The 26,305-nt window shown below is 41.8% G+C and overlaps 1 protein-coding gene across 1 annotated transcript in view; it reads right to left on the bottom strand.

Annotated features, from left to right (window-relative positions):
• The window catches only part of LOC132651338 (zinc finger protein 431-like), a gene marked incomplete at its 3' end in the record, with an annotated part of 106,835 nt that extends 84,761 nt beyond the window's left edge, over window positions 1-22,074 (bottom strand). The window contains exon 1 of the mRNA XM_060376558.1: window positions 22,001-22,074. Within this exon, the coding sequence (XP_060232541.1) occupies window positions 22,001-22,074 (74 nt within the window). The remainder of the gene's footprint in view (window positions 1-22,000) is intronic.
• Window positions 22,075-26,305: the final 4,231 nt, after the last annotated feature.

Below are 26,305 nucleotides of genomic sequence, written 5' to 3'. Positions count from 1 at the left end.
AGGAAAAAGCCATGGGCAAATATTTCCTGGGTTGGTCTCTTGCTTCATCAGTGTCTCATGCTCAGGTAGTTGTCTTATGCAACCCAGGCTCACTTGCTTAGGGATATTGCATCTCTCAGTGGAAGAGCCTTTCCACATCAATCATCTGTCAACACAATATCTCACAGATATAGCAACCAGCTTCTTGGATGAGGGCATTCCCTTAATAGAGGCTCCCTCAGATGACTGTAGGCTTTGAAATGTTGACAACTGAAGCTAATTAGGACAGAGACAATATATGAGAAAGTTTTAAAAACTCAAAACCAATGTGTTAACTCTACCAATCACATAAGTAGCAAAAACTGAGACATTGGTGATTGCAATAACTTAAAAACACAGATATACTAAGAAATGAGGAGAGGCAAGCTTTTAGGATCAAGAAAAGAACAATAAAGTTGTTTCTGTAACTCAAGTCTATAAATCAACAAAAACTCAAGGAAATATAACATAATAATTTAATAATTTTCAAAAGGCAAAAAATAGGTGAAGGTCTATAACTTTCAAGAGAAACAATACAGTTATAACTAATCAAACCACACAATATACATAGCACCCCTGTCAAAAGAAAACACAAAGATATGCCTATAAATATAACACAGTCATATAAGCAAATACAATAGGATTATAGTCAAAGAATTCCCTGGCCAGCACTGAACTTGTACACTCTGGTTCTTTCCTTCCCCAACAATAAAAAATGAATTAGAGGTGGAGGGCTATTCCAATTGAAGAGATTCCATTAAAGCATACAAGTGTTTCAATATTAGAAAATATGATTTTGACTACTAAAATTATCTCATACTCTTACAATAAAGAAAAATATATCTGTTAGAATCATTTGGAAACCATATTATTTTCTGCCTGATGATTGGATATGTGTCTACATCAGTGTAAAATGTAAACTTCTCCAGCCAAGTGTAAGAAAACAGAATTTTAAAGAAGCAGTGTGTTTATACTACACACTTAAACACCTCCTTTTGCACTAATTGCTTTAATGACCAATATCATCTTCGTGTATTTTGTTTTAAGATCTTTTTCTTGTGCTTTCAGCTATGTTTATATATTGAGGATGTGCTGTGGTATGTGGTATGAATAAGTTCCATATAGAAATCCAGGCAAAACATAATCAAACAATTGGAGGAAACCAATGAATTCCTTAAATAAAGCCGTGAAACAACAAACATTTGAAGGATGTGAGGCTTTGCTGGATTAGGGTGAAGTCTGACATCTCTGGATAGCCACTTATTTACAGTTGGTTTATGATGGTGAACTCTGTTTTCTCAGTGAAGGGCCTAAAAATCTGCCTCCTGATCTGTATGACTCCAAGTCTTATAAAAGGTCTCACATAGCCCTCAGGAAAGATTATTATCCAAACCCTTTCCTGAGAAGAAAGCTGCTCCAACAAGCATCCGGGAATCCATAGAAATGGATCAGCATGCTAAGGATCATAATCTTCAGCAGTGACTTTCAACTGTACTCAGAGATTTTTCCCTCTACATTTATAGGATAATTGATTACTGTGATCTCCTTCTTGTGATAGGACCATGCTACTGCATGGAAAATGAGGCATCATGGCCCAATATTTAAGCCAAGTATCCTTGATTCCTAGACACCAGAAAACCAAACATTCATCCTCGAAATCTGTCCCTCTGGACAAGGTTTATAAATTCTTATCTCAAACAAAACATGCTGGGGGTGCATGTGTGCTGGCAGGTTGTATGCCACCTGATGCCATCAGCCTTCCATCATGGCTTCTGATATTCATCATTTATCCCCCTCTGGACCTGCTCACTGGCCCACTGGGCCTAGGCCTCACTGGGTCTGTATTTCATTAGGCCTATGTCTTGGTTGCAAGCCAATCAGGCATGGACATTTACTTGAACCTCTGAGGTGAAAGTCCTCAGAGCATGGCACAGCAGCTTATCCAAGAATGGTAACTCTTTGGTATTGCCATAGGCTCTGGAATACCAGAATTTCCACTACCACTGGTGATTTCATTCTAAAAGAACTAGCTACCTGTAACAGTCAATAGAAAAGTCTTTCCACACCCTGGCCCAGTGAACATGGGTGTTGCCCTAAAGTGTTCTAGCTGCCCCTGAGAGAAATGGAACCACTGTTCTTCATCTGGAAGCTGAGCTTCAGGCCTCTGCTGAATGGAGAATGACAGAATGAAACACATTCTGGAAATATGGAAATATAATCAATAAAGAAAGCAAAAACAAGCTGGCCATGTTGATCACACCTGTGATCCCAGCACTTTGGCAGGTAGAGGCAGAGAGATCTCTGTGACTTTGTGGCTACTCTGGTCTACAAAGCAAGGCAAGGACAGCATATGCTACACAGAGAATTCTAGGCTCAAAAAAAACAAAGAAAATTAATTTTTAAATGCAGAAATTTAAGGAATCCTGGAAATGAAAAAAATAAAGACTACAGCAAGGAAATACAGAGGAAAGGTTCACACAGAAAACAGAGATCAAGGAGATAAATTTATGCATTGAATACAAAATAGAAGAAATGGAAGACAGGTGTGTCTATACACTCCTTTAACAGCAGAAGTCAGGGATGCAGAGAGAGCTGGACTGTTGTGAGTTTGAGGCCAACCTGGTCTACAAAGTGATTCCAGGACAGCAAAGGCTACAAAAAGCAATTCTGTCTGAAAATAAACAACAACAACAACAAAAAAAAAAAAAACAGAAAAAAAGATGAAATAGATACATGTATCAAAGAAAAATGTTAAATCCAAAAACTCCCTATCACAAAACATCCAGGAACTCTGGTACATTATGAAAAGACAAAACTTGCTGATAATCAGATTAGCAGAAGAAGGATGAGATCAAGGGTTTAGAAGATATTTTCAAGAAAATCATACAAAAAAATTCTTAATCTAAAGAAGAAGATGTCTATCAAGGCACAAGAAGCATACAAAAATACCAAAGACACTGGACTATAAAAAAAGTCCTCTTTCCAGAGAATAATCAAAATGCTAAATATATAGAACAAAGAAAGAATATAAAAAGCTGTAACAGAAAAAAAATCGAACGGACCACACTAACCAATCAAACAGACAAACAAAAACAAACAAAAACCAACCAAGAAACAAATAAAGGCAGATCTATTGGAATTAATCCTGTATTCTCATTAAGATGCTAGAAATTGAAGGACATAGACAGTGTGCTTCTGACTCTAAAAAGCTACAGAAGCCAAGAAATATTACTTACTATGCCCAGAACCTTTCAATCAGCAAATGGAGAAAATAAGATGTTGCATGTTAAGGTCAAATTTACACAATATGTATCTATAAATACAGCCCCACACAAGGTGCTAAAACCACCACCACCTCCACCACCAAAATACCAAGATTAACAATCACTGTTCATTCATATCTCTTAATACCCTTGATCCAAATTCACCAATAAAAAGACACAGGCTCACAAAATGGATGATAAAACAGAATCTATTCTTCTAAATACATCAAACACAGCTTCACATCAAGATAGACATTATCTCAAGGTAAAGGGTTGGAAAAGATATTCCAAATGAATGGACAAGAGTATCAATTTTGTATAGCAATTTTAAATATCTAACAAAACAGACTTCAAAAACAACTAATAAAAAGATGGCAAAGGACATGGCATATTAAAAAAAAAAACATCCAGCAATATAACATTTCAATACTTTACATCTATGCCCCAAACATAAGAGCACCCAAGTTATAAAAGAAACCCTTCTGCAGCTTGCATCACATCCTGGTCCTCATAAACCAGTAGGGGAACACTTCAATATATCACTCTCACCAATGGACAGGTCCTTCTGACCAAACTGAACAGAGAAATGATCCAGATAATTAAGATCAAAAAACTAAATATACCCAAATGATGTTTACAGAACATGCACCCAAGCACAAAAGATTATTCCCTCTTCTCAGCAACTCATATACTATTCTCCAAAATTGATGATATACTTGAACAGTGGAAGTCTCAAAAGATATAAGAAACTTGCAATAAGTTCTTGAAATGAATACATAACATATCAAAACTCATACTACACAATAGAAGTGTCGACCAGAAGACAGTTCATAGCATTAAGTACATTCAGAAAAAAATCAGAAAGATCTATTCCTAGCAACTTAACAGCCCAGCTAAATACTGTAGAACAAAAAAAGTAAACATAACTAAAAGGAGTAGATAGTGAGAAACTGTCGAACTGTGTCTTCACTGGTAAAACTGAATGCTTCCACAGGAATAGAATGGTGGATTCTATCAAAATTGATAATGATTAGATTTGAATAGTAGAGATTTCCTGAATAAGCAGAGGTAACTATTCCTCAGACAGCTTGGTCCTTGAGTCCACACAAACTTATAAAGACTAGTGTTTTGTTTTTAAATAAAAAGGATACTTTTGTTGTTTCATATTAAAAACAGTTAAGAGGTTTAAAATGTTTTAAGTAAATTCAAAGGTATAAACTTGTTTGAGTTGGAATAATTTGGAGTGAATATAACATATTTGAGCAGTGTGGTGATAGACAGTGCCTTTAATCCCAGCAGAGACAAGCAGTTATCTATTAATTAGTTGTTTTCTAAATTCAGGAGTTACAATGACAGGGTGTTGGTGGTTTATAGCATAGCCCTAATCCCAGCATTTGGGAGGCACATGCCTTTTACATACCACCTGGGAGGCAGAGGCAGGCACATAGGATTTACATTGATTCCACTTAAAAGCTACTTGTAAAAGACAGGCTAAAAATCAAAGTAAATGTCCTTTGTTATCTAGAAATAAATAGAGTTGAAGGTATATTTGTAAACTTTCAAAGATTTTTGTAACTTAGATTGAGAGATTATACTTTTTCTATTTCCAAAATCCATTTTGCCTTATAAAAGATATAACTGCCTGAAAAGAAACTATCCTCACCCCAGAATTAGGTATGGGGCAGGGTTTTGATATAATATTTTCAGGAGAATAAAAACATCCAAATAAAGAATATGGAGTCTACTGGAAACATGAAACTTCTAAAGAAAAAGGACAGATCACCAAAATATTATGCCCAAAGAAAAGGAGTAAACTGGCCAAGTGGTATCACCCACCTTCATGTTGTCTCCTCTGCCTTCTACAGACATAAGTGCAAACTGTCGTTATATGCTTGTTAAAGGACAACACAAAATCTCTATCTCATATCAGAAAAGCCACCTGGTAAGAAACAGAGGAAAACAGAAAAATAAGTGACAATTCTATTGCCACTAATCTCATAATCTTCTGGCATGATGTGACTTCTGTACTTAGCATAAACATCAACAGTCAAGAATGCACAGATTTTGTGAAAGAGTGAGGGGATAAGAGAAAAAGCCAAAAACATAATCCTAAAATATAGCCAAGTTTACATGAAAAGGCCTAAGGAAACTCTAACATGAAAAATGTGCACTGGATCAGAGATACCTTTGAGTTTTTTAATTTAATACAAATTAAATAAACACAGATTTCACAACTCCTACAAGACAAACTCAAAGTGACACCTAAACTGCTATATTTATGACCCTCCTGCTACTACTAATCTCCTTTCCAGAGAATCCTTTTTCTCTGGAAGTCTCTTGGAAAATGGAGACCATAATAAAGATGGGCTATGGCTTGCAGTCCCTCATGTTCCCTTGTGGGTTCAAGCATAGCCCTGCCCTCACCAACACTCACACACAAAACAATGTTGGAGAATAATTTAATATCTGTTTCTTGCTGCATGGATTACGGCACAAGATGTGGAATCTTCCCTTCCCACTTACCTAAACCCAGGCACACCTGACGCTGACAAAATTTTGCATCTCAGAAAATCCATTTGAACCCAGGAATTGAATTCCCTTGAATCACACCATTGTGCCCGGTGGTAGTTGAAAGGTAAAAAATAAATTTGAAAAAAGTAAGCAATTATTGCTTAATGGTCACCACCACCACTTCTTTTTTTACCAGTTTCAAAACTATTTGTAAAATTTGTTACACAAAACCATGTGTGGAATATAACATGAGGCATTTCTAGAAATGAGACTTTCAGTTTTCCAATCTATCTAATTAATACACAGCAAAAGCAATGCCTGGGTGTGCACACTAGATAGTGATTCTATAAGCACCACAACTTTCTACTGCCCAAGCCACAGGGTCCCCTCCTCCTTGGACAGTTAACACTCAAGAAGGGTCAGAGGACAAGGATCTCTGCTGAAGTCACCACATGGAAAACAACAGAACCATAGTCTGAACCACAGCCCATCTCGGTTAAAGCAGATCAGGCTGTGATAGCTCAGTAGCCTGCTTTTCCTGGCCAAGGGACAATGGCCCCACACTCACCATGACATGGCCTCTGATCTCACTCACAGTCCTCTACAGCTGCATCAGAGGAAGATCCCAGAACAAACCCATAAGCTACCTCCCACTGTTGCTCCTGACTGCTAGGACTGCCCAGAGACCCTTATCAGTTTGAACAATAGAGCTGAGTCAGGACAGTCATAGCTCCTCTACCAGTGGATCAAAGATCAAATGATGCAGATAGTAGAGGCATTCTAGCTTTGCCCTAATTCCTATGGACACACAGAACCCTCGTGTTGTTATAAAAGAATGAAAATCCCAATTATTCAATTTTAAAACCTGCTAGCACAGAGAGGCAGAGAAAGCACTCATCTGACCCTGCTACTCATCTCACCTCCAAGAGGAAAAAGCCCCAAAAGCTCACCAGTTCAGATGACAGCTCAGAGGGGATAGGCAAAAGGAACCCAAGGCCAAAGGATTTCTAGCTCAAAGCTCAAAAAGCCCAAAAGCTACCAAGCTAAAACTCCTTCCACTTTTACACTTTGTCTTAAATACATTTCAGCTGAAAGTTCCACTTACTCTTTAATTCCTGTCAGCTGGTTTCTTGCTTTACCTCTTGACCTAGGGTTAACATTATTTAATCATGTGCACAGAGAGCTTTTGAATTAAAGGTATGTTCTAGGGCTGACGGATCCATACCATAATCACCTGTTTACAATAAATCGCAAGTTCTTGAAAATGAGGATTGTGTTAGGGCTCAAACACACCAAACAAAACACAGGTTTTTACAGTTCACAATCTAAGGGATCACACTGGGATCAAATATCCTGCAACACCCTCGTCTTGGTAATGTTTTAAAATACAGTCTTCCATTCTCCTAGGGTACCTGTTCATCTTCCAAGATACAGGTCATTTATATTGCACATCCCATTACATGATCAGTGTCCAGTGCAATTATCTCTACCTCATAGTTGAGAAGTCCTTCCCAAACTTCAGTCCTTCCCAAACTTCAGTCAAAGCCTAAAAGTAACAACCATTAAAGAAACAAATGTCCATGAATTTGAAAACAAGGAGTAGTTAATGGAAGCTCAGTGAAAATGATAAATAAAACAAAAAGGATGTGGCTGTTTCTAAGTATGTTTGAGTGGAAAGTTTAATACAGATAGAAGAGAGAACATAGTCAGACACAGGAACATCTGGGACAGTCTAGAGTTGACATGACCTTGGGCCATGTGAGAAGAGAGGAGAGAGGGAAGTGGAGAGGCAGAACAAAAGGCCAGGAGGGTAAATGATAAATGAAAAAGACCAGATAACCAAAATGGTTGGAATACATAAGGAAGGACAGGTGGGAGGAGGGCAGCTCAGCTCCTAGGCTAGAGACCTGGGTATGACACCCATACCTTGTAACAGGTAATGACTGAGGGATGCTGGGAGAACCTGACAGCCACATCTGCTTTGATTGTTAAGTAGGCACTTTAACCATTCATCCAAGTATTTGAGATGTAAGAGCATAGAGGAATGAAAAGGTTGAAATGATTTCATTATAACCTTAAAATTATTTTTAAAAATTGAAAATGGCCTTATGGTCCAATATTCTTTAGAGACTTCAAATATGTAATAGAGCACACCAAGTATTTCTCACGCCTTTTCTCTCAGGTTGTGCATTTTCAAATGAGAGGAGGGGAAACATGCCTGTTAATCACTACCACAGCAGTTTGTCCAGAACTTCTGTGTTGTTTGAACTCGTGCAACTATAGAAATTTACTTTCCAGAAACAAGTTCAGCAACTAATCCATATTTTTGATTACCTGACTCATTGCCATCTTCCCTCCTCCTGCACCCTTTCTGTGTTGTGACTACACCCTCTTCAAAGTAGGTCAGTGAACTCAGTTCTTACACAGGTCCCTCTTTATTTGTAATTGCCCACCTCCAAAATTCAGGGTATTCAGTGGACACTCATTCACTGGTCTCTTTTACTTCACACTCACAAGTCAGGGCCCACCTAAAAAGAGCTTCGGGACTATGTTCTATGCACCTGGCAGTAGGAGCAGCATTCTGTGTTCAAAGAAAGTCTCAATTACATAACATGTGAAAGGTTGATCTCCAGGAGACATTACTTTAAACATAAATATCAAAGTACTAGAGAAAAAGGAATGAAATTCTTAATGACTGGGGATTATCAGATAATATTAACTAATAAGAGACTAGAGCAATGATGCATCAACAAAATAAAATTTAAGAATACCAACAACTGACTTTTTAAAAAATTATTTATTTATCATGTATACAACGTTCTGCATGAATGTGCACTTGCACACCAGAAGAGAGCACCAGATCCTATTATAGATGGTTGTGAGCCACCATGTGGTTGTTGGGAATTGAACTTGTGATCTCTGAAAGATCAGCGAATACTCTTAACCTCTTAGTTGAAAAATACACATAGGCATACTGACTTTGAAAAACACAGGCCATTCTCTTGTAGAGGGAAAGCCATTAATAAGATACTGTTTGATGCTGTCTCTGTGTACAATATTAGCTGCTGAGACCTGTAACCTGACAGACACAGCTTTATCCAATTGCCTGTGTCTCAAATTTGAACTGACAGAACTATGTCAATGAGGATTGTACATAAGGGCATAGGACAATTGCTTAATTTGAAATTCAAAATTCACTAGATCAAGTTATCTGACCAAAATTGTACACCCAAAAATCTTGTCTGTTTTCATTTGCATTCATGAAATTATAAATACATGTTGGGAAATTACAGATTAAAAACCTCATCCTGCCACATTTCTAGATAATCTTGGTGAGCAAACATGTGTATCTCAGGATCCTATTCTCTAATAGGCCAGGTTAGCAGGATGCTTATCTGTGGATTGTTTTACAGGCAGTCTTCCCTCAGCTAAATTCTAACTGGTGCTGCTAGTTTCTCAGCAATAGTAAATCCTCCACATCATCAGTTCTACTCTTCTATATCACAGTTTAATATTTGAGTGCACTCCGACATAGGACATAAACCATTTATAAACCCCTAAAAAATTCAAATGGATCTTTTAGAACTGAGAGAACCTACCTGACATCCCCAAAAGTCATCAGGAACTAGGTCTAAAAAGGTCACCTATAGGTCACCAGACTAGCAATTCTACCATAAGGTCACCAGGAATTAGGCCATGTTGTAAGTTTCCCTACCCAAGGAACAACCTGAGAATAACCACAAGGATGGAAAGGTATCTCATCTCAAAGTGGGGCATTTGTGCTGAACACCCTACCAACCTTGTAGTAGAACATTCAATGACACAGAAAATACCTAAAATTCCTGAGGCCTAGAGATAGCACACTCAATGTTAGTTATGTTAGCTAACCAATCACTTTGTAAAAAGCTTGCCCTTGCAGAATGCCACCCTATCCTGTAACTGTTGAACTGGAACTTCCTGGTCCTCCCTAAAACCCCAATCAAAACCCCACCATGCAGCTTCTCAGGGCTTTCCTCTCTAATTCACTGTGTTGGTAATGATGGAGAGACCCAGCTTAAGCCCAAATAAAACTCTTTGCTCTTGCATATGTCGTCTGGCTCCTGATGATCTTTGGTGACCCTAAGATCTAGGCATAACATTTGGGGTCTCATATTGGATCCCCAAGTCTCCCAATCACCCCTGGCACATGGGGCTGAACAACAGCCAGTAAGTGAGCACTCTGTCTAGGTCTTTCTCTCTGTTTCTCTAGTTTCCTTTTTAGGGCCTTGGAGCAAAATTTGTAATCTGTGTGGCCAGAAAGGTTACAGCCGATGCTTTGGACAACTGTGGGCCAGGGAGGGCCTGGAAGACTTTCTTGAACCCTGACTCAAAGGGGCAAATCTGTAAAGGGTTGAGCACCAAGTTTTCTGTGTTCTCTGGACCTCAGAGAGGATGAATGTGCCCCTATCTGTAAGGGTGGTAGAGTATCCAGTTTTCTGTGATCTCTGGATCTTTGGACAAGGACAATGCAGGTAGTTCCTGCATCAGAGATTCGCTGATATCCTACTTTCATTTTTTCCACTGCAGTTGTGGTAGGATCTGCTGTCTGGCTCTCTGTATTTTTCTGCTGCATGAGCAATGGGATCTAGCTGTTTGTGTCTTAACTGTTTTGTCTGTCGCTGCCAGGTTTTTTTTTTTTTTTTGTTTGTTTGTTTGTTTTTTGTCTTTGGGACTGAGGACATCGGACAGAATACTTCTATCCCTCTAGACTTGATTCTTTCCCATTTCAGGGAAGCTTGAACCATGCTCCACAGGTTCCAGTGAGAGTGGCGAGGAGGTGCCAAGGGATGGATACAGTATGTGGAGCCCCGGGCTTGGCACCTCTACCAATGTTCTCTGGTCTCTGGTCTAGCAGAACTTAGCCACTACTCTGGCCTCAGGTCTGGCAGAGTTTGGCCGCTGCTCTGGCCTTTGATCTGGCAGAGATTTGCTGCTGCTGTGGTCTCTCGTCTGGCAGAGTTTGGCTGGTGCTTTGGCCTTTGGTTTGGTAAAGATCAACAGATATGTTGCTGCTCCATTTTCTGGTCTGGCTGAATGCAGGTCACCATTCCAAACTCTGGTGTAGTTGGGTAGATCCTAATTTCGGGATAGGTCACCACTTATGGAACAGGATAGAGGGCCCATAGAGAGACAGGCCACTGTTTTGAGTTTTGGTATTTTCTTCTTCTTCATTTTCTTTGCACGCACTGTACCCAGTACATTTTTTCTTGTGTTGTTCTTTTGTGGTTTTGTTTGCATGTGTTGGTCTCAGTGGGCTGGTGACCGAACAGCTGTGCTCCATGGTGACTTTTCCAGCCCCATCCTCCCAGCACTACAAGCTGGGGCACCTCTGGTCTCCAGTGGAGCACACATTTCCACATGGTAGGGTGGGAAAGCTCAGTTGGTGAGGGGTCTGTGTGTAGAAAATCCTGTTGGGCTGGACCTCATTGCCTCTTTGCTTCTTCTCTGAGGAAAGTTGGTGACCTGAGGTTAGCTCTGGCTTGGAACGATGATCGTCAAATATGCTCTTAACCAAAACGCATTGTGGTTATTACTATTATTTTTATTTGGTTAGGGTCCCCTGTAGCTCAGCATGGCCGGAAACTAAACAGCTATAAGATAACCTTGAATTTCTGATCCTTCTGCTCCACCACTTACAACTGTGCTACATCTCTAATCCCTCAAACTTCTTTTTGAGCCATAGGTGACTTCAACTAGGAAGTGGACAGAACTCAAAAGGAGAAGGCTTGGCTCCACTGAGCTCCTGGGTCTGTGCCAGTGTACTGGCACTGTGCCAAGAATACTCACCTGTGCCCCTTGGCACATGCCTTATTAGCTGGGGTGCTCTTCCCTGCATTGGTACTTAAGAGATTTTCACCTGAGAACCAAGCCAATTATTTTTTCAAGCGAGGTCCCAGACTGGCAACTAGAAGAATTTTGTTAGAAAATCTTAGAAATCACATGTATGATTGTGGTTTGCATGGGTGGGGAACCTTTGTCAATGTGCTCCCCAAAGCGCTAAAGTAGGTAAGGGGGGGGGATAAATGAGGAATTAAACATGTCTGGGTATCTCCCCTTCCCCCCAAAAAAATTAGTTCCTTTACTTAATCACCAGTGCAAGAAAAAAATTAGCTAGAATGCATTTGGGGTTCAAGGTCTAGACATGAGTCAGCAGGGTCCTTTGGGTAATGCTTTCACAGAACTCCATCCATTCAAGAGCAATGTTTGTAAACTCACACTGAGTAAGGAAGGAATGGAAGGGGAGGGGAGGGGAGGAACATGTTCAAAAACTTCCTGGCAAGAAAACAAAAAGGAAAAAAAATCCTGCTTAATTAAGTTCCACCTTTTGTGTGTATGTCCAAGAATTCTTAAGTTGTGTTTATGTGTACATCCTTTCATCATATTTACATGCATATATATATATATATATATATATACACTAAATGCTTGCTGAATAATGGTGTTTTAATGTCTTCCTCACATTTCAACTGAATTATTTTTGGGCCCTAAATCTAAACCTAATTCTTATCAATATTTGGAGGTTTTGCTTGTTTTGAATGTGTGGTTTTATTTTCTTAGTTAATAGTGTGTACACAGTCCCTTACATGAGGGTTGTCATACTTGGGTCTCTAAAAAAACTAATGAAAAACAATAAGAAGTACTAATAATGTTAATGACCAAAATGAAAGTAACTGAGTGCTGATTTTTTTTTTCATTAGGCACAAAATGCCTGTTAAGCTTAGGGCATGTTTACCACATTTTGTTGAAAACAAGGTTCAAGATGCATCCTGAAGTCATAACAGCAAATGATATACAAAGAGGACATAATCAGCTTTGGAGATATGGTCTCCCAGGGATAGTTATGGCAGGGTGGAAAACTCAGGACATTTTCTCAGGATCTAACCTCCCATAAAACCTAGTGAAAACATAGATTCTTCCCAGAAAATGAACATGTACATAAAGCCAACTATGTATATAGCAGGTACACAGTGAATGTCAGGAGAGGAAACAGGTTAAAAACTAACACCAAATAAATAGCACTGTTGCTGTATCTGTAATTTCTATCTTTTTTGGAAAGCAGGGAAAGGTAGACTGTTAACCCCTGTATTTAAGGCAGAGCATCTGCATAAAGAAAAGCAATGCTTTGCTTCTGTTCCTTTTCTCTCTCCTCCTCTTCCTCCTTCTTTACCTTGTATATGTGAAGCAAATGTTCTACCTCTGATTTGTATTCCTAGCTTCCATACAAAACAGGCAGAAATAGATAGTCTTTGGATATAATAAAGCCAGATGCGAAAACTCACTAAAGCTTAAAGGAAGTAACTTGTTATGGGATAAATTAAAGAGAACACAGAGAAGGCAACAGGCATAGAGGAGGATGTCCTAGTAACAGCAGTAACAGAACAAGATAAAAAGACTTCAGGAAATGTTTTTTACAGATGGCACAATGGCTGTCATTAACAAATAAAATGCTACATGCTCCCATCCTTTAGGTGGGAATTCTGTATTACTATCAGATTATGAAGACTTTGTTCAAGGCATTTACTACTTAAAAGGTTATTTGTCATTCCGCAGATAGTTACTGTTTGTGAATTAGGTATCCAGTACTGTGCTAAGTCCTGAACACAGAGAAAATGATTCATGCAAACATCATTCTTTCTCTATAAGCTTACAGTCTTGTGGGGTTATCCACCATAAACAAACCTATAGACCATGCATAGGAATGTATACATCACTATAAAATCCAATATGAAACTTAAAGAGAAGCAAGAGGGATCTAACACCCCAGAAGAGATAAAGAACATATGTATTCAAAGGCCTAGAGTTGAGAACATTTTAGTTCCATAAGGGAAATGAAAAAAGGTGAATTTGTTTGGAATATAAATGGGAAGAAAGTAACAACAACAACAACAACAATAATAATAGGAATTGCCAGAGCCTGCCAGCAGAGTCAAACGGTTCTTGGGTTGGGAGTGAGGACTGAAGTTAATAAACCAACAGACAACACATGGGACTTTTCCAAGTGGCTCTAGTGGAAGCTAGATGCCTTGCTTTATTTCAGACTCCTTTGAAGCCAAAGTAAAAGCACTTTAGTACAATGAGTTAAATTCTCAAGGAGGTGAAACAAGATGTGTGATTTTGACATGGTATCCCACCTGCTGTCTCAAATAAAAGAAGCTAGACTTGGAAATTATTCACTAACTCCAGTGAAGGCCTGGTAAAAGCAGTCTTTCTGCTGAGGCTTAAATATCAAAGCAGCTAGCAAAACAATGGTTCCCAGGAAGAAATAACAAAGATTAAAGAGGAAGCCAGAGGGGCTGAAGAGATGGCTTAGTGATGAAAAATACTTTCTGTGGGGCTGGAGAGATGGTTCATATGTTAAGAGGACTGGCTACTTTTTGTCATGAGTTCAATTCCCAACAACCACATGGTGGCTCACAACCATCTATAATGAAATCTGTTGCCCTCTTCTGGCATGCAGGTGTATATAGAAACACAACATTGTATACATAATAAATCTTAGAAGAAAGCAAAACACTCTGCTTTTTTTTTTCAGAGTTCCTAGCATGTCAATGGTGGTTCACAATCTTCTGTAGCTCCTGTTACAGGGAATTTGATGCCATATGGCCTCCTGGGATATAAGGCACACAAGTGGTACACTTATGAACATACAAGCAAAATATTCTTATCACTCATCTACACAAAAGATAAAAATACCCCCTCAAAAAAAAAAAAAAAAGAAGTCAGCAGGTGTGGTGGCACACACCAGATCTCAGTGAGTTTGAACCCATCCTGGTCAACAGAGCTAGTCCAGTCCAGGCAAAGCTACACAAGGAAACCCTGACTTGAAAAAGCAAAACAAAACCAAACCAAACAAACCTAAAAGATCATAAAGCAAGTGTTGTGACACATGCCTGTAAATGGAGCATTAGGAAGGTCAGGAATGAAGGTCAACCTGGTCTATATGAAACTCTATCTCAAAAACGTAACAGCAGCAACAACAACAGCACACAAGAGTTTGCCTGGCATGCTTTGGGACATTGAAATTTTTTTATCTTAATTCTTGGCTATGTAGGAAGCTATTGAGGAGTGTAGTTGTTTCCTATGTTTGAAAATCTGGTCCCCATTTCATGGAACTGTTTCAGAAAAATTAGGAAGTGTGATCTTGTTGAAGAGGTGTGTCACTGTGGGTGAGCTTTGAGGTTTTAAAATCCCACACCATTCCCAGTTAGCTCTTTGCCTCATACTTGTAGGTCAGGATGTAAGCTTTCAGCCAGTTTTCTCTCAGGTGCTCTGCCTGCCATTCCTGTCTGCCACTATGGTCCCTGCTGTGATGGTCATGGACTTACCCTCTGAAACTCTAGGTACCTAAACCAACTGTTTGTTCTATAAGTAGCCTTGGTCATGATATCTTAGCACAGTGATAGAAAAGTAGCTAAGGCAAGGGGTTTGAAAACAGGAGAGAAATGATGTGATGTACACTTATCTCAAAGATCTTTTTGTCCTGTAAAATTAATAGTAAGATTTCAGAAATTTAACACACACACAAACACACACACACACACACATACACGTTTCTGTGATGCTTGGAGACAGGACCATATGACATTGTTCTTGATTCCCAGCATAACTTAAAGAAGAAACTTACACAATGTCCTGAGCCCTTGATGTCTTGCAGATGAAGGAGGAGGATGTCCTCAAATTCTTCACCACAGAAACCCACTTAGGTGGCACCAACCTTGATTTTCAGATGGAGCAGTACATCTACAAAAGGAAGAGTGTTGGTATTTACATCATAAACCTGAAAAGGACCTGGAAGAAGCTGTTGTTTGCAGCTAGAGCTATTGTTACCATTGAGAAAACTGCTGATGTCAGTGTCATCTCCTCTAGGAACACTTGTGAGCAAGCTGTGCTGATGTTTGCCACTGCCAATGGAGCCACTCCTGTTGCTGCCCCATTCACACCTGGGACCTTCATTAACCAGGTCCAAGCAGCTTTCAGGGAGCCACGGCTTCTAGTGGTAACTGATCTCAGATCTCAACACCAGCCCCTACAGAGGCTGCTTAGGTCAACCTGCCCACCATTGCTCTGTGCAACACATATTCTCCTCTGCACTATGTGGACATTGCCATCCATGGAACAAAAAGGGAGCTCACTCAGTGGGCCTTATGTGGTGGATGCTAACTTGGGAAGTAATGTGCATGTATGGCACTATCTCCCTTGAGCACTCATGAAACGTATGCCTGAACTTTACTTCTACAGAGACCCAGGGTTGACTAAGAAAGAGGAGCAGGCTGCTGCTGAGAAGGCCATGACCAAAGAGGAATTCCAGGGTGAATGAACTGCACCAGCTCCTGAGTTCACTGTCACTCAGTCCAAGATGGCAGACTGGTCTGAGGGTATGCAGGTGCTCTGTACCCATCTAGCACTTCCCTATTGAAGACTGGCGTGCCCAGCCAGCCACTGAGGATTGGTCAGCAGCTCTCACAGCCCAGGCCACTGAGTGGGTTGAAGCCACCAGTGAGTGGTTTTGAGCTCCTCTGCTGACACCTGAGCAAAGGGGAAAAAGGTGGAAGGAAAACAAAGTTCCTCAAAGCAGAACACGAGACACACACACACACACACACACACACACACACACACACACACATTTTACAAACAATAGTTTTGAGTGTTGGATGTAATGGTACACTCTTGTAATCTTGTAATCCTGGCTTTCAGGAGGTTGGGGCAGGATTGTGAGCTTGGGCTATACAGTGAGATAATCTCCACAATAATAACAAGACAACAGCAACTGGAGATTGTTTTGAGGCTGGGGCGTGTAGCTCAGTGGTAAATCATGTGCTAAGCATGCACAAGGTAGTTCTAGGCCCCATTGTCAGCTCCAAAATACCAACAACAAAAGCAGAGTATCAGGGCTCAGAGGTTAAAAGGACTGGCTGTTCTTCCAGAGGTCCTGAGTCCAATTCCTAACAACCACATGGTGGTTCACAACCACCTATACTGGGATCTAATGCCCTCTTCTGTCATGCGGGTGTATATGCAAGTAGAACAATCATATACATAAAAAACAAAAACAACACAAAAATCCTGGGCTGGAGAGATGGCTCTGAGGTTAAGAACACAAGCCAGTCTTCTCGGCCTCCTGAGTTCAATTCACAGCAACCACATGATGGCTCCCAACCATCTATAATGAGTTCTGGTGCTCTATTCTAGCATTATATGCAGAATAAACAAATAAATCTAAAACAAATAAACCAAATTTTGAAATCCTTAACTTTTGAACAAGGGGTCTTTCACTTTCATTTTGCACTGGACTCTGCAAACTATGTTGCCAAGGCCTCTTTACCAAACATGCAATCTAAGTAAGAGAAGGCTGAAAAGCTACACAGTACCTATTTATACTGTAGCCACTTCAGAAAAATATGTCAAGACTCAAAGGCCTAGGACACGGTCCATCATCCATATCTGAATTTCTCTTTTTTGCACCCCAAACGTAGTTCAAACTGAAAATACTGTGCTTGGCACACAAACTTTCTTCTTCTCAAGACAGGAGTTTTCTGTGTAGCCTTGGCTATCTTGGCTTTGTGGACCAGGCTGGCCCTGAACTCACAGTGACCCACCTGCCTCTGCCTCTCTGAGTGCTGGGATCACAGGTGTGCCCCACTGTACCTGGCTTACAGACTTAATTTTAAGACAGGGTCAATCGCTTGCTTTTTCTTTTTAGGTTTTCTGTATAAGGGCTTGGAATGTAGCTCAGTTGGTAAAGTCTTGCCTTGCATCCATGAAACCTTATGTTTGGTACACACCTGTAATCCCAATAAGGAGGTACAGTCAGGAGGATCAGAAGATCAATGACATCTTTGTTTACTTGGCAAGTTTGAGGATAGCCTGAGATACGTAAAACCTGATCTTAAAAAATAAGTTTTACATATATAAAGCCATCTTTTACATACATGGAACCAATGAACAGGGAAACAGGTAAGGAAGGTATTATAAACAATCCAGATGGGAGATGACAATAACATGAGGGTGACGTGCAAATGTGGGAAGTAGGAGCAACAGGACTGAATGACGAATGTGGGGTTGAGAGAAAGGCCAGTATCAAGGGTAGCAGTCATTAAGATTCTTGCTTAGCAACTGCGTGTTTCGAGAAAATGGCAGTGCATCAGGGAAATTTCCACATCTCTCAGTCTCCTAAGTTATGGTTTGGGAGAAGAAATCTGAAGGAGCCCTGGTTGTGGCTACAGGAAAGATGATCAAATCCAACTCTCAGACTGCCTGCCTGAACTGTAGTGGCTAACCCAGGAAACGCTTGCAAAGACTGTATAGTGAAACCACTTACCCCGCCACAGTCCACTGGTAGAGTTACCAGGATGAGAAATCATTCCCCCTAGGAATCAGCTCCATCTTGTCTTCTAAGGCAAGAAAAGCTGTTGTCTCTCTTGTGTAGCTTCATTGCTGTGCTGTATAGCCTTCCTCCCTTGCAGCTCCCAGCCCTCAGCAAAACAAATCTGGACTTGCTTTGTTCTCTCCCTTGGTAGTGAAAGGTAATCCATACCTCTGAAGATGTCTATAATATTAAAAAAAGAAAAAAAAAAAAAACCAGAAAACCTGTGTTGACAAAAATATAAAGTTAGAAATAAAGTTAGAATCCTTGTTCAGTGCTGGTAGGTAAAAGCATTACCATATGTAATTCAGTACTGTCCAGAGGTCCTACTCCTAATGATATACAAAGAGAATTGCAAACTGGTACTCAGATACATTTTTTTTTCTTTAAAGATTTATTTATTTTATGTATGTGAGTGACCTCTCTGCATGTACACCTGCATGCCAGAAGAGAGCATCAGATCCCAGTACAAATGGTTATGAGCCACCATGTGGGTGCTGAGAATTGAACACAGGATCTTTGGAAGAGCAACCTCTTAACCACTGAGCCATCTTTTTAGCCTAACTCACATACTTTCTATACATGGTCATGGTGCTAAACAGAAACAATGACCCAAACCACCAGTGGATAAGCAAAGCATTGCTGTGTACATACAGTGGAGGGTTATTCATTAGTAAGGGAAAATCTAGTACTGATGCTCAGATGCCGGAGACCAAGAATCCAAGGCACGTAGTCACGACAGATGCTAACACCAGAGTTGCAATTAGCTTTGACCACCTGGATAGATTGCTTCCTGAGACAGGGAACCACCCCCCACCTAACCAGTTTTAACAGTTAATGATAAAATGTTGGAATGCCTCAGTGGCGAAATAACCTCCTGCTCCCCTCCCTCCTATTCTAATACCTTACTCTTTGAGCATAAAATTAAAGTCTTGCCCTACAATAAACAGACTTTGACAAGGAAAACTGCTTGGTCCCTTTCCTTCTCTCTCACCCGTTTTTCTTTCAGGCATGGTTCTCCCTGGTTCTCCCTGGTTCTCCCTGGTTCTCCCTGGTTCTCCCTGGTTCTCCCTGGTTCTCCCTGGTTCCGCAGGCGGGGCACTCAGATGTAGTACAAGGCAGTCCTAATGATACAGCAGGGATAAGACTAGGAAACAAGCCAGATGATTGTATGGTGGCTCACACCTTTAATGCCAGCGCTCAGGAGGCAGAGGCAGGCAGGTCCCTGTGAGTTCAAGGACAACCATGTCTACAAAGAGAGTTCCAGGACAGCCAAGGCTACACAGAGAAACCCTGTCTCAAAAAAACAACCAACAAGCAAAACCCTAAAACCTAGGAAACAATATACAAAACAAGATTAATTCAATTTATAGAAAATAGGCAAACCCATAGACTCAGAAAGCAAGTGGTTATTGCCAGGGCCTACAGGGAGAAAGGTAGTGTATGTTTAATGGATTTTGGGAGGGTGAAGAAAATGTTTTGAAAATAGACAGATGTATTCACTGTCCAACAGTAAGACATATTAAAGGCCACTAGAGTGGATATTTACTTTTATGATATATACATTCTATCCCAGGTTAAAAAAAAATTTCTATTTTATGTGTATTAATTTTGCATGTTCATGTGCCACATGTATGCTGTTTCTGGAGGAGACCAGAGGAGGATCCCATGTACCTGGTGTTACTGATGGATGGTTGTGAACTGTCATGTGAATGCTGGGAGAAAAATCTGGTCTTCTGGAAGAGCAACACAGTTCTCTCAACTGCGTAGTCATCTTTTCAGTCCCTTATCCCAAATTTCAAAAAAATAGGTAACATTGAGGAAAAAAAAACACAATAATAATTTTTAAAAATTGCACAGTCATGTGGCATCCCTCCCCCTCTGGTAGCTTCAGAGAACATGATGGCAGTTACAGGGCGCCAACTCGGACTTCATAACGAAGGACTTTCTAACTCCACTGTTAAGCCTTGGAATGGGCTGTCTCTGGATGAAGTGAGATTACTCTTTACTGAAAAAGTGGAAGAGCTCCCAGGGACATGTTTATGAAAATAGCTACATGGGGTTTGATGGGAAGTTTTCTTTGTTTTAATTATTTTGAAAACCAACCTATTTTTATCACTTCAGTTATGCTGACTCCTCTGACCATCTAGCAGCCATTTACAAACGGTGTTCTGAGTTAAAGCACTCCCTCAGTTTCAATTCTTCTGGCATGGCCCAGCCCAACCTGCTCAGACCCCTGCTTAAAAAGTCTGCCCTGTCACTGGGAATATACCTTAATGGTAGAAGGCTTTCCTAGCATGTATGAGACCATAAATTCAATTACTGACACAGAATCGGGAAGGGAAACACTGGCCCATAAAAGAGACCTAGTCAACCAAAACAGCTGAGCTCATGACTCTGAGTTCACAGCTCTAGTCACTAGCTTTCTGCTAGTCATTGGCAGAGGGTGTATGTGTTGCACTAAGCACATTGGCATCTACTATATACAACATGTTAAGGATCAAACCCCTCAGGGAATGATGTCTTCACAAAGATAATTTCTAAACTACAGGTTCTGAAAACTTCAGTCTTAATTTGGGTACATATTCAACTGCTAAAACTTCATGATCATTAAGAAGTGGCAAAGTAAACTCATCCAAGTGTTGTGCCAGCCAAATCTGAAAACATCAGTAGTGGATATTTTGACAACAGTGACTGTCTCTGACATGAACTGATTGGCCTGCTCTTTGATCACCTCCCCCTGGGGGGGCAGCTTTTCCAGGCCACAGAGGAAGACAATGCAGCCAGTCCTTATGAGACTAGGATCAGAATGAAAGGGAGGAAAACCACCCCTATCATTGGACTGGCAAAGAGGCATGGGTGGAGAAGGGGAAGGGTGGGTTGGATTGGGAGGGGAGGGGGGAGGGAGTTACAGGGGGAATACATAATGAATAAATTGTAACTAATAAAAATTTAAAAAATAAAAATAAGGAAGTGAAAAATAAACTCAATCGACTAGGATAATCTCTAGACTGGACAAAGAGCCCCATGAATTTATCTGATTTCACTTTTGCAATAGAGCAACTTGGAAGTTAATACCTGCTTCAGCTACCAGAGCTTTGAGACAAAAAAGCAGTGAAATTCAGGTGGGCAGGGCTCCCCGGGGAGAGGCAAGACCATTTCAGGAGGATCCCTGGGATGCCCTGTTCTTAGGTGGAACCCAACTCTCTTGGGCACTCAGAGGAAAGCCCAAGGTGAACGCTCCCAGCCCAGGAATCCTAGAAACCATAGGTGCCTCTGAATATTGCGCAAGTCTTTTCCTCCCCGGCCAGCCCGGTGGCATGTTTCTAAAATCTGCACAGCAAAAACAGAAAACGTGCAGCCAGAAAGCCTTTGTGGTGCAAATTCCAAGCTTCCAGCAGAGGGCGGGAGAATCTTTGCTGCGCGGCCAGTGGCAAGCAGGCAGCAGAGAAGAGCAAGCTTTCCAGTGACCTCGCGACCCTCCATGCCCTTCTTCCCACACTGCAAAAGGGAGAGAGAAGGCGGAAGGAAAGACCCCTGATAAAGGAAAATAAAGAATAGGGGAGGGGGGCGTTGAGGCAGAGGGCGGCCTCTAAGAGCTCCGCCTCAGTGCAGCCGCCCACTTCCTGAGCCGAGGGTCCAATCAGCCTGCGAGGAACCCGAGGGCCGAGCCCTCTCGGATGGGGCGGGGGAGGGGTTTGCGCGAGGCGCAGCGCAGGCGCAGTGCGCGTCTCCATTGTCAAGAATGACATAAACGTCGTTGCTATGGCTACAGACCCTCAAGGGAAAACGCTGAGCTTACCTGGGCTGGGTGGGCGGCGGCGGCGAGGGCTGGTGAACGGGAACCCGCTTCCCTGGCGCGGTGGCGGCGGTCATGGCCCGTCTAGTGGACTACTTCGTCGTGGTAGGCTGAGACTGGGAGAAGGCAGGTAAGAATGTGGGGCGGGCGCCGCCTGGGCTCTGCCTCCCTCTGCCCCCGGGCTCCTCCTCCCCCCGCCCCCTCCTGACTCCGCCTCCGCTCAGACTCCGCCTCCTTCCTCTCCCGGGCTCTGCCTCCATCCCCGGGCTCCGCCTTCGCACCCGGGCTCCTCCCCCTCCGCCTCTGGGCCCCACCTTCGCACCCACTAGGCTCCGCCTGTGCTCTTCCGGACTCCGCCTCCCTTCGCCCCGGGGGTCTGCCTTCACCTCCCAGGGTTCCTCCTCCCGTCGCCTCCGGGCTCCTCCCCCGTCCCCGCCCCGGGCTCTGACTTCGTTCCCCGGGCTCCGCCCCCACCCTTGGGCTCCTCCCCCTCCTCCGCCTCTGGGCTCCGCCTCCGCCCTCAGCAGCCATCCAGTGGGCTAAGTGGTTCTGGGCCTGGCATCTTGGCTGAGAATTGGGAAGGAGAGAGAGTTGGGTCCTCCAGTGGAGGAGAGGCAGGTCCATGGGTGTCGGCCATCGTGGAGAGGCTCAGCCTGGCTTGGTGTGGGCGTGTGTGAGGGACCCGCAGGGTGGTGGTCACTGGGAGAGGCCACAGTGTTGCAGCAGGGGGCTGGCGGGCTGGGCGGGTCTAGAGAGCCTGCCCAGGTTTTGCCAAGAGCTTCTGTGGAGGCTGCTCGTACCCGGGACCGCGCTCTCTGGCCGCCCGGGTTGGGAGGGCAGGAGCACACTTTGAGGAGTTCTAGGGGTACACTTGTGCCATGCATCCTGAGTAAGAGTGATGCTGGGGCCAGTCCTCCTGGAAAGGAAGTGCAGAGAGTCCAGTGCTGCCTCCTGCCTGCCCTCGGGCGGGTGGGGTAGGGGAGCTTGGACATCCCAGTCTAACGAATGTACTTGAAAAGGCGACAGGATCCGTGCACATTTCTAGGAACATTTTTTTCAGGACGTATGTGCAGGCATTCCAGAATGAAATGACTCTTCTTAAGTAAAGACAGCCACTGCAGGTGCTCTCTCTTATTTGGCTTTCACATGATTGGATTGTTCTCTTTATTCAGCAGAGAATTCTTCATAAGGAACAGTTTGGCAGATACACTGCTGTTTATACTTTGATGGACTTGCACAACCAAGAGTATACAGGGTTCACACAGACTTATTTTCTTATTTTTATATCTTTGTGTTGTTATATATAGATAAACGAGATGTAATAACAAGGTTACTGTAGAGCTGGGGAAACCTCATTCATTTCAGGTTAATTCTACCAACCCTGCAGCCCCTTGTCTCCGGAGGTGCTTGGGCTGTGTTTTGCTGATTGTTAGTCATTGGTAGCACTAGGGTACTAATGTTCTTCTCATCACTTATTATTATTTATGCATCCCTACGAATTTGTTTAAGAGAAAGGATTCTTCACATTTTTTCTCCCTACTACCTAGTTGAGGTCACTTAAGAGAACTGCCTGCAGGTTGGTGAGATGGCTCAGCAGAAAAACACTCTTGCTGGCAATCCTGGAGACCTGAGTTTGATCCCTGAATTCATGAAAAGGTGGAAGGCAAGAATTGTCTTCTGACCTTCCTATGTGTTCCCTAGTATGCATGTTTCACCTTCATCATGAACACACAAACACACACACACACAGAGACTAAAAATAAGACATTGAGCTGTATTTAGAGAATCTTCATGCTGCTCCATAATATCACGTCATTTCACTTTTTAGTTTCTTACAGACATAGTCTTACCCAGACTGCCAGTGTAGAGAATCAGTTTTGTTTTTAATCTTGTTTAGTTTTCAGTTACATTGTTTTTTCCCCTAAAACAATATTATTTAGGTTATTTTTTTGACAGATTATTTCTACAAAGCCATGGTTATCCTGGGCTTCCCTATGTAGATCAGATCAGGCTGGCCTTGAACCTACAAAGATCTGACTTCCTCTGCCTCCCAAGTACTGGTGTTGAAGAACATGCCCAGCGTCCCCCACAAAAATTTTGAAACAATAACAAACTTGAAGATAGTTCCAAGTATGTACAGTTAATTGCTCTTTTACTTTGAACATTTTGAGAGGAAGCTGCTGACCTTATGCCCTGTGACTCAGAATGGTTTAGTGTCAATTTTATAAAAACAAGAATGTTGTCCTATGTAATGACAGTGCAGTTATCAAAATAGGAAATTCATGCCGACATAATATTCCATTTAATTTGGGTTTTGTTGACTGTTATTACTCACATAAATGTTGAAAGAAGTTGGTTTATTTAAATGTTGCATTGTTTCTTTATCTCTTTAGTCTCTTTCAATATGCAACAGTTCCCTCATCTTTTTCATGATCTTGTCACTTTTGATGACTATGGGTCAGTTATATTTTTCTTTCTTTAATTAAATTTTTATTTTTATATTAATTACAGTTTCTTTCCTTTGCATCCAAGCTGTAGCCCCCTCTATCCTCCCCTTCCAGTCCCACCCTCCCTCTCTCATCTCCTCCTATGCCCCTCTCCAAGTCCACATATAGGGGAGTTCCTCCTCCCCTTCCATCTGACACTTGCCTATCCAATCTCATCCGAACTGGCTGAATTCTTCATTAATTTATTTATTTGTTCATTTTACATCCCCCTCACAACTGCACTCTCTCCTCTCCTCCCAGTTCCACCCTCCCACCCACTTTCCATAAAATCCCCCATCAAACAATTTACCTTGGCATATCTAGGTGCATTAGGATTAAGTATTTCCTCTTTCATTGAGGCAAGACAAGGCAGCCCTGCTAGGGAAACAAGATCCAGAGGAAGACAACAGAGTCCAAGTCAGAGACAGCCCCTGCTCTAGTTGTTAGGGAACCCACTTAATGACAAGCAGCCCATCAGTTTTGTATGTGAAAGGGGGCTAGGAATAGTCCAGGAATGTTCTTTTGTTGGTGGTTCAGTCTCTACAAGGCCCCATGGTCCCAGGTGAGCTGGTTATGTAGGTATTTTTTTGGTGTCCTATCCCTCCAGCTCTCTCAATTCTCCCTCTAATTCTTCCACAAGACTCCCTGAGTTATGCCTAAAATTTGTTTGGCTGTGAATCTCTCCAACTTTTTCCATTATCTGCTGGATGAAGCCTCTCAGATGACAGTTATGCTGGTCTTCTGTCTACAGGCATAACAGATTATTAATAATGTGAGAAGTTGGGTCTTTCCCATTGGTTGAGTGTCAAGTTGTGCCAGTCATTGGTTGGCAATTTCCTCAATGTCTGTGCCATCTTTTATCTCTGCATATCTTGTAGGTGGTAAATTTTAAGTGAGGGTTTTGTGAGTTGGTTGGTGTCCCCCTCCCTCCTCTAGCTACAGGATGTGTCTACTTCCTGAGTCTCAATATCTCTGCTGCTAGGAGTCTTAGCCAGGGTCACCCCCATATCTTCTCCAGAATTCCAGGTCTTCATCTTGTCTCAGAATGCCCCAACACCAATTTCCTTTCTCTCCTAGCCCTCACCATTATTCCCTCCTGCTCCTCTCTTCACCTCCTCTTTTATCCACTTCCTTTCCCCCTACACTTCCCATGTCTGTGATGTCTATTTTATTTCCCCTCTTTTGAACCCTCCATGTTACTTAGTTTATTAGGGTCTATAGGTTGTAGTATGCTTATCCTTTACTAAATGGCTAATATCCCAGGTTAGTTATTTTTGTAGACTGTTTCTCAGCTCTCTTTGCTTTCATGGAGCAATGTATCTATACTTAGGCAAGGGTATCACAACAGTGGCACACAGTCTTGTCAGGTGGTACATACTTTCACTTTGATTACTTGTAATCAGTATCTGCAAGGCTTTTCTGCTACAGAGTTAATGCCCTGCATCCCTATGAGTACCCTGACACTCTGTGATAGTTCTCATCAGAATGTTAATGCATCAGCCATACTTATATCAGTATGGATTCATGATTCATGTGCCTTCTGTAGGAGACTGTACTGTTTTTGTTTCAGTCTGCTGGGGCTACTGTGACAAATGATTTATAAACAAAGGCTTTACTTTTCACAGTTGTCAACTCTGGAAAGTCTAAAGTTAAAATATGAGGTCTAGTTGGGGGCATGCTTTTCTACAGTCCTGTTTTTGCTTTAACCTCAGTGGCCTAAAGGGCCACACAATTTTATAGGCTCTCTTTAATAAGGTTATGAACCTATTTATAAGGACTTCACTTCTAAGACCTGAGTACCTTTCAAAGATCTCATGCAGTT

The sequence above is a fragment of the Meriones unguiculatus genome (assembly GCF_030254825.1).
Source record: "Meriones unguiculatus strain TT.TT164.6M chromosome 13 unlocalized genomic scaffold, Bangor_MerUng_6.1 Chr13_unordered_Scaffold_47, whole genome shotgun sequence".
Classification (NCBI taxonomy): Eukaryota; Metazoa; Chordata; class Mammalia; order Rodentia; family Muridae; genus Meriones; species Meriones unguiculatus.
This window is presented reverse-complemented; position numbering and strand designations above follow the sequence as displayed.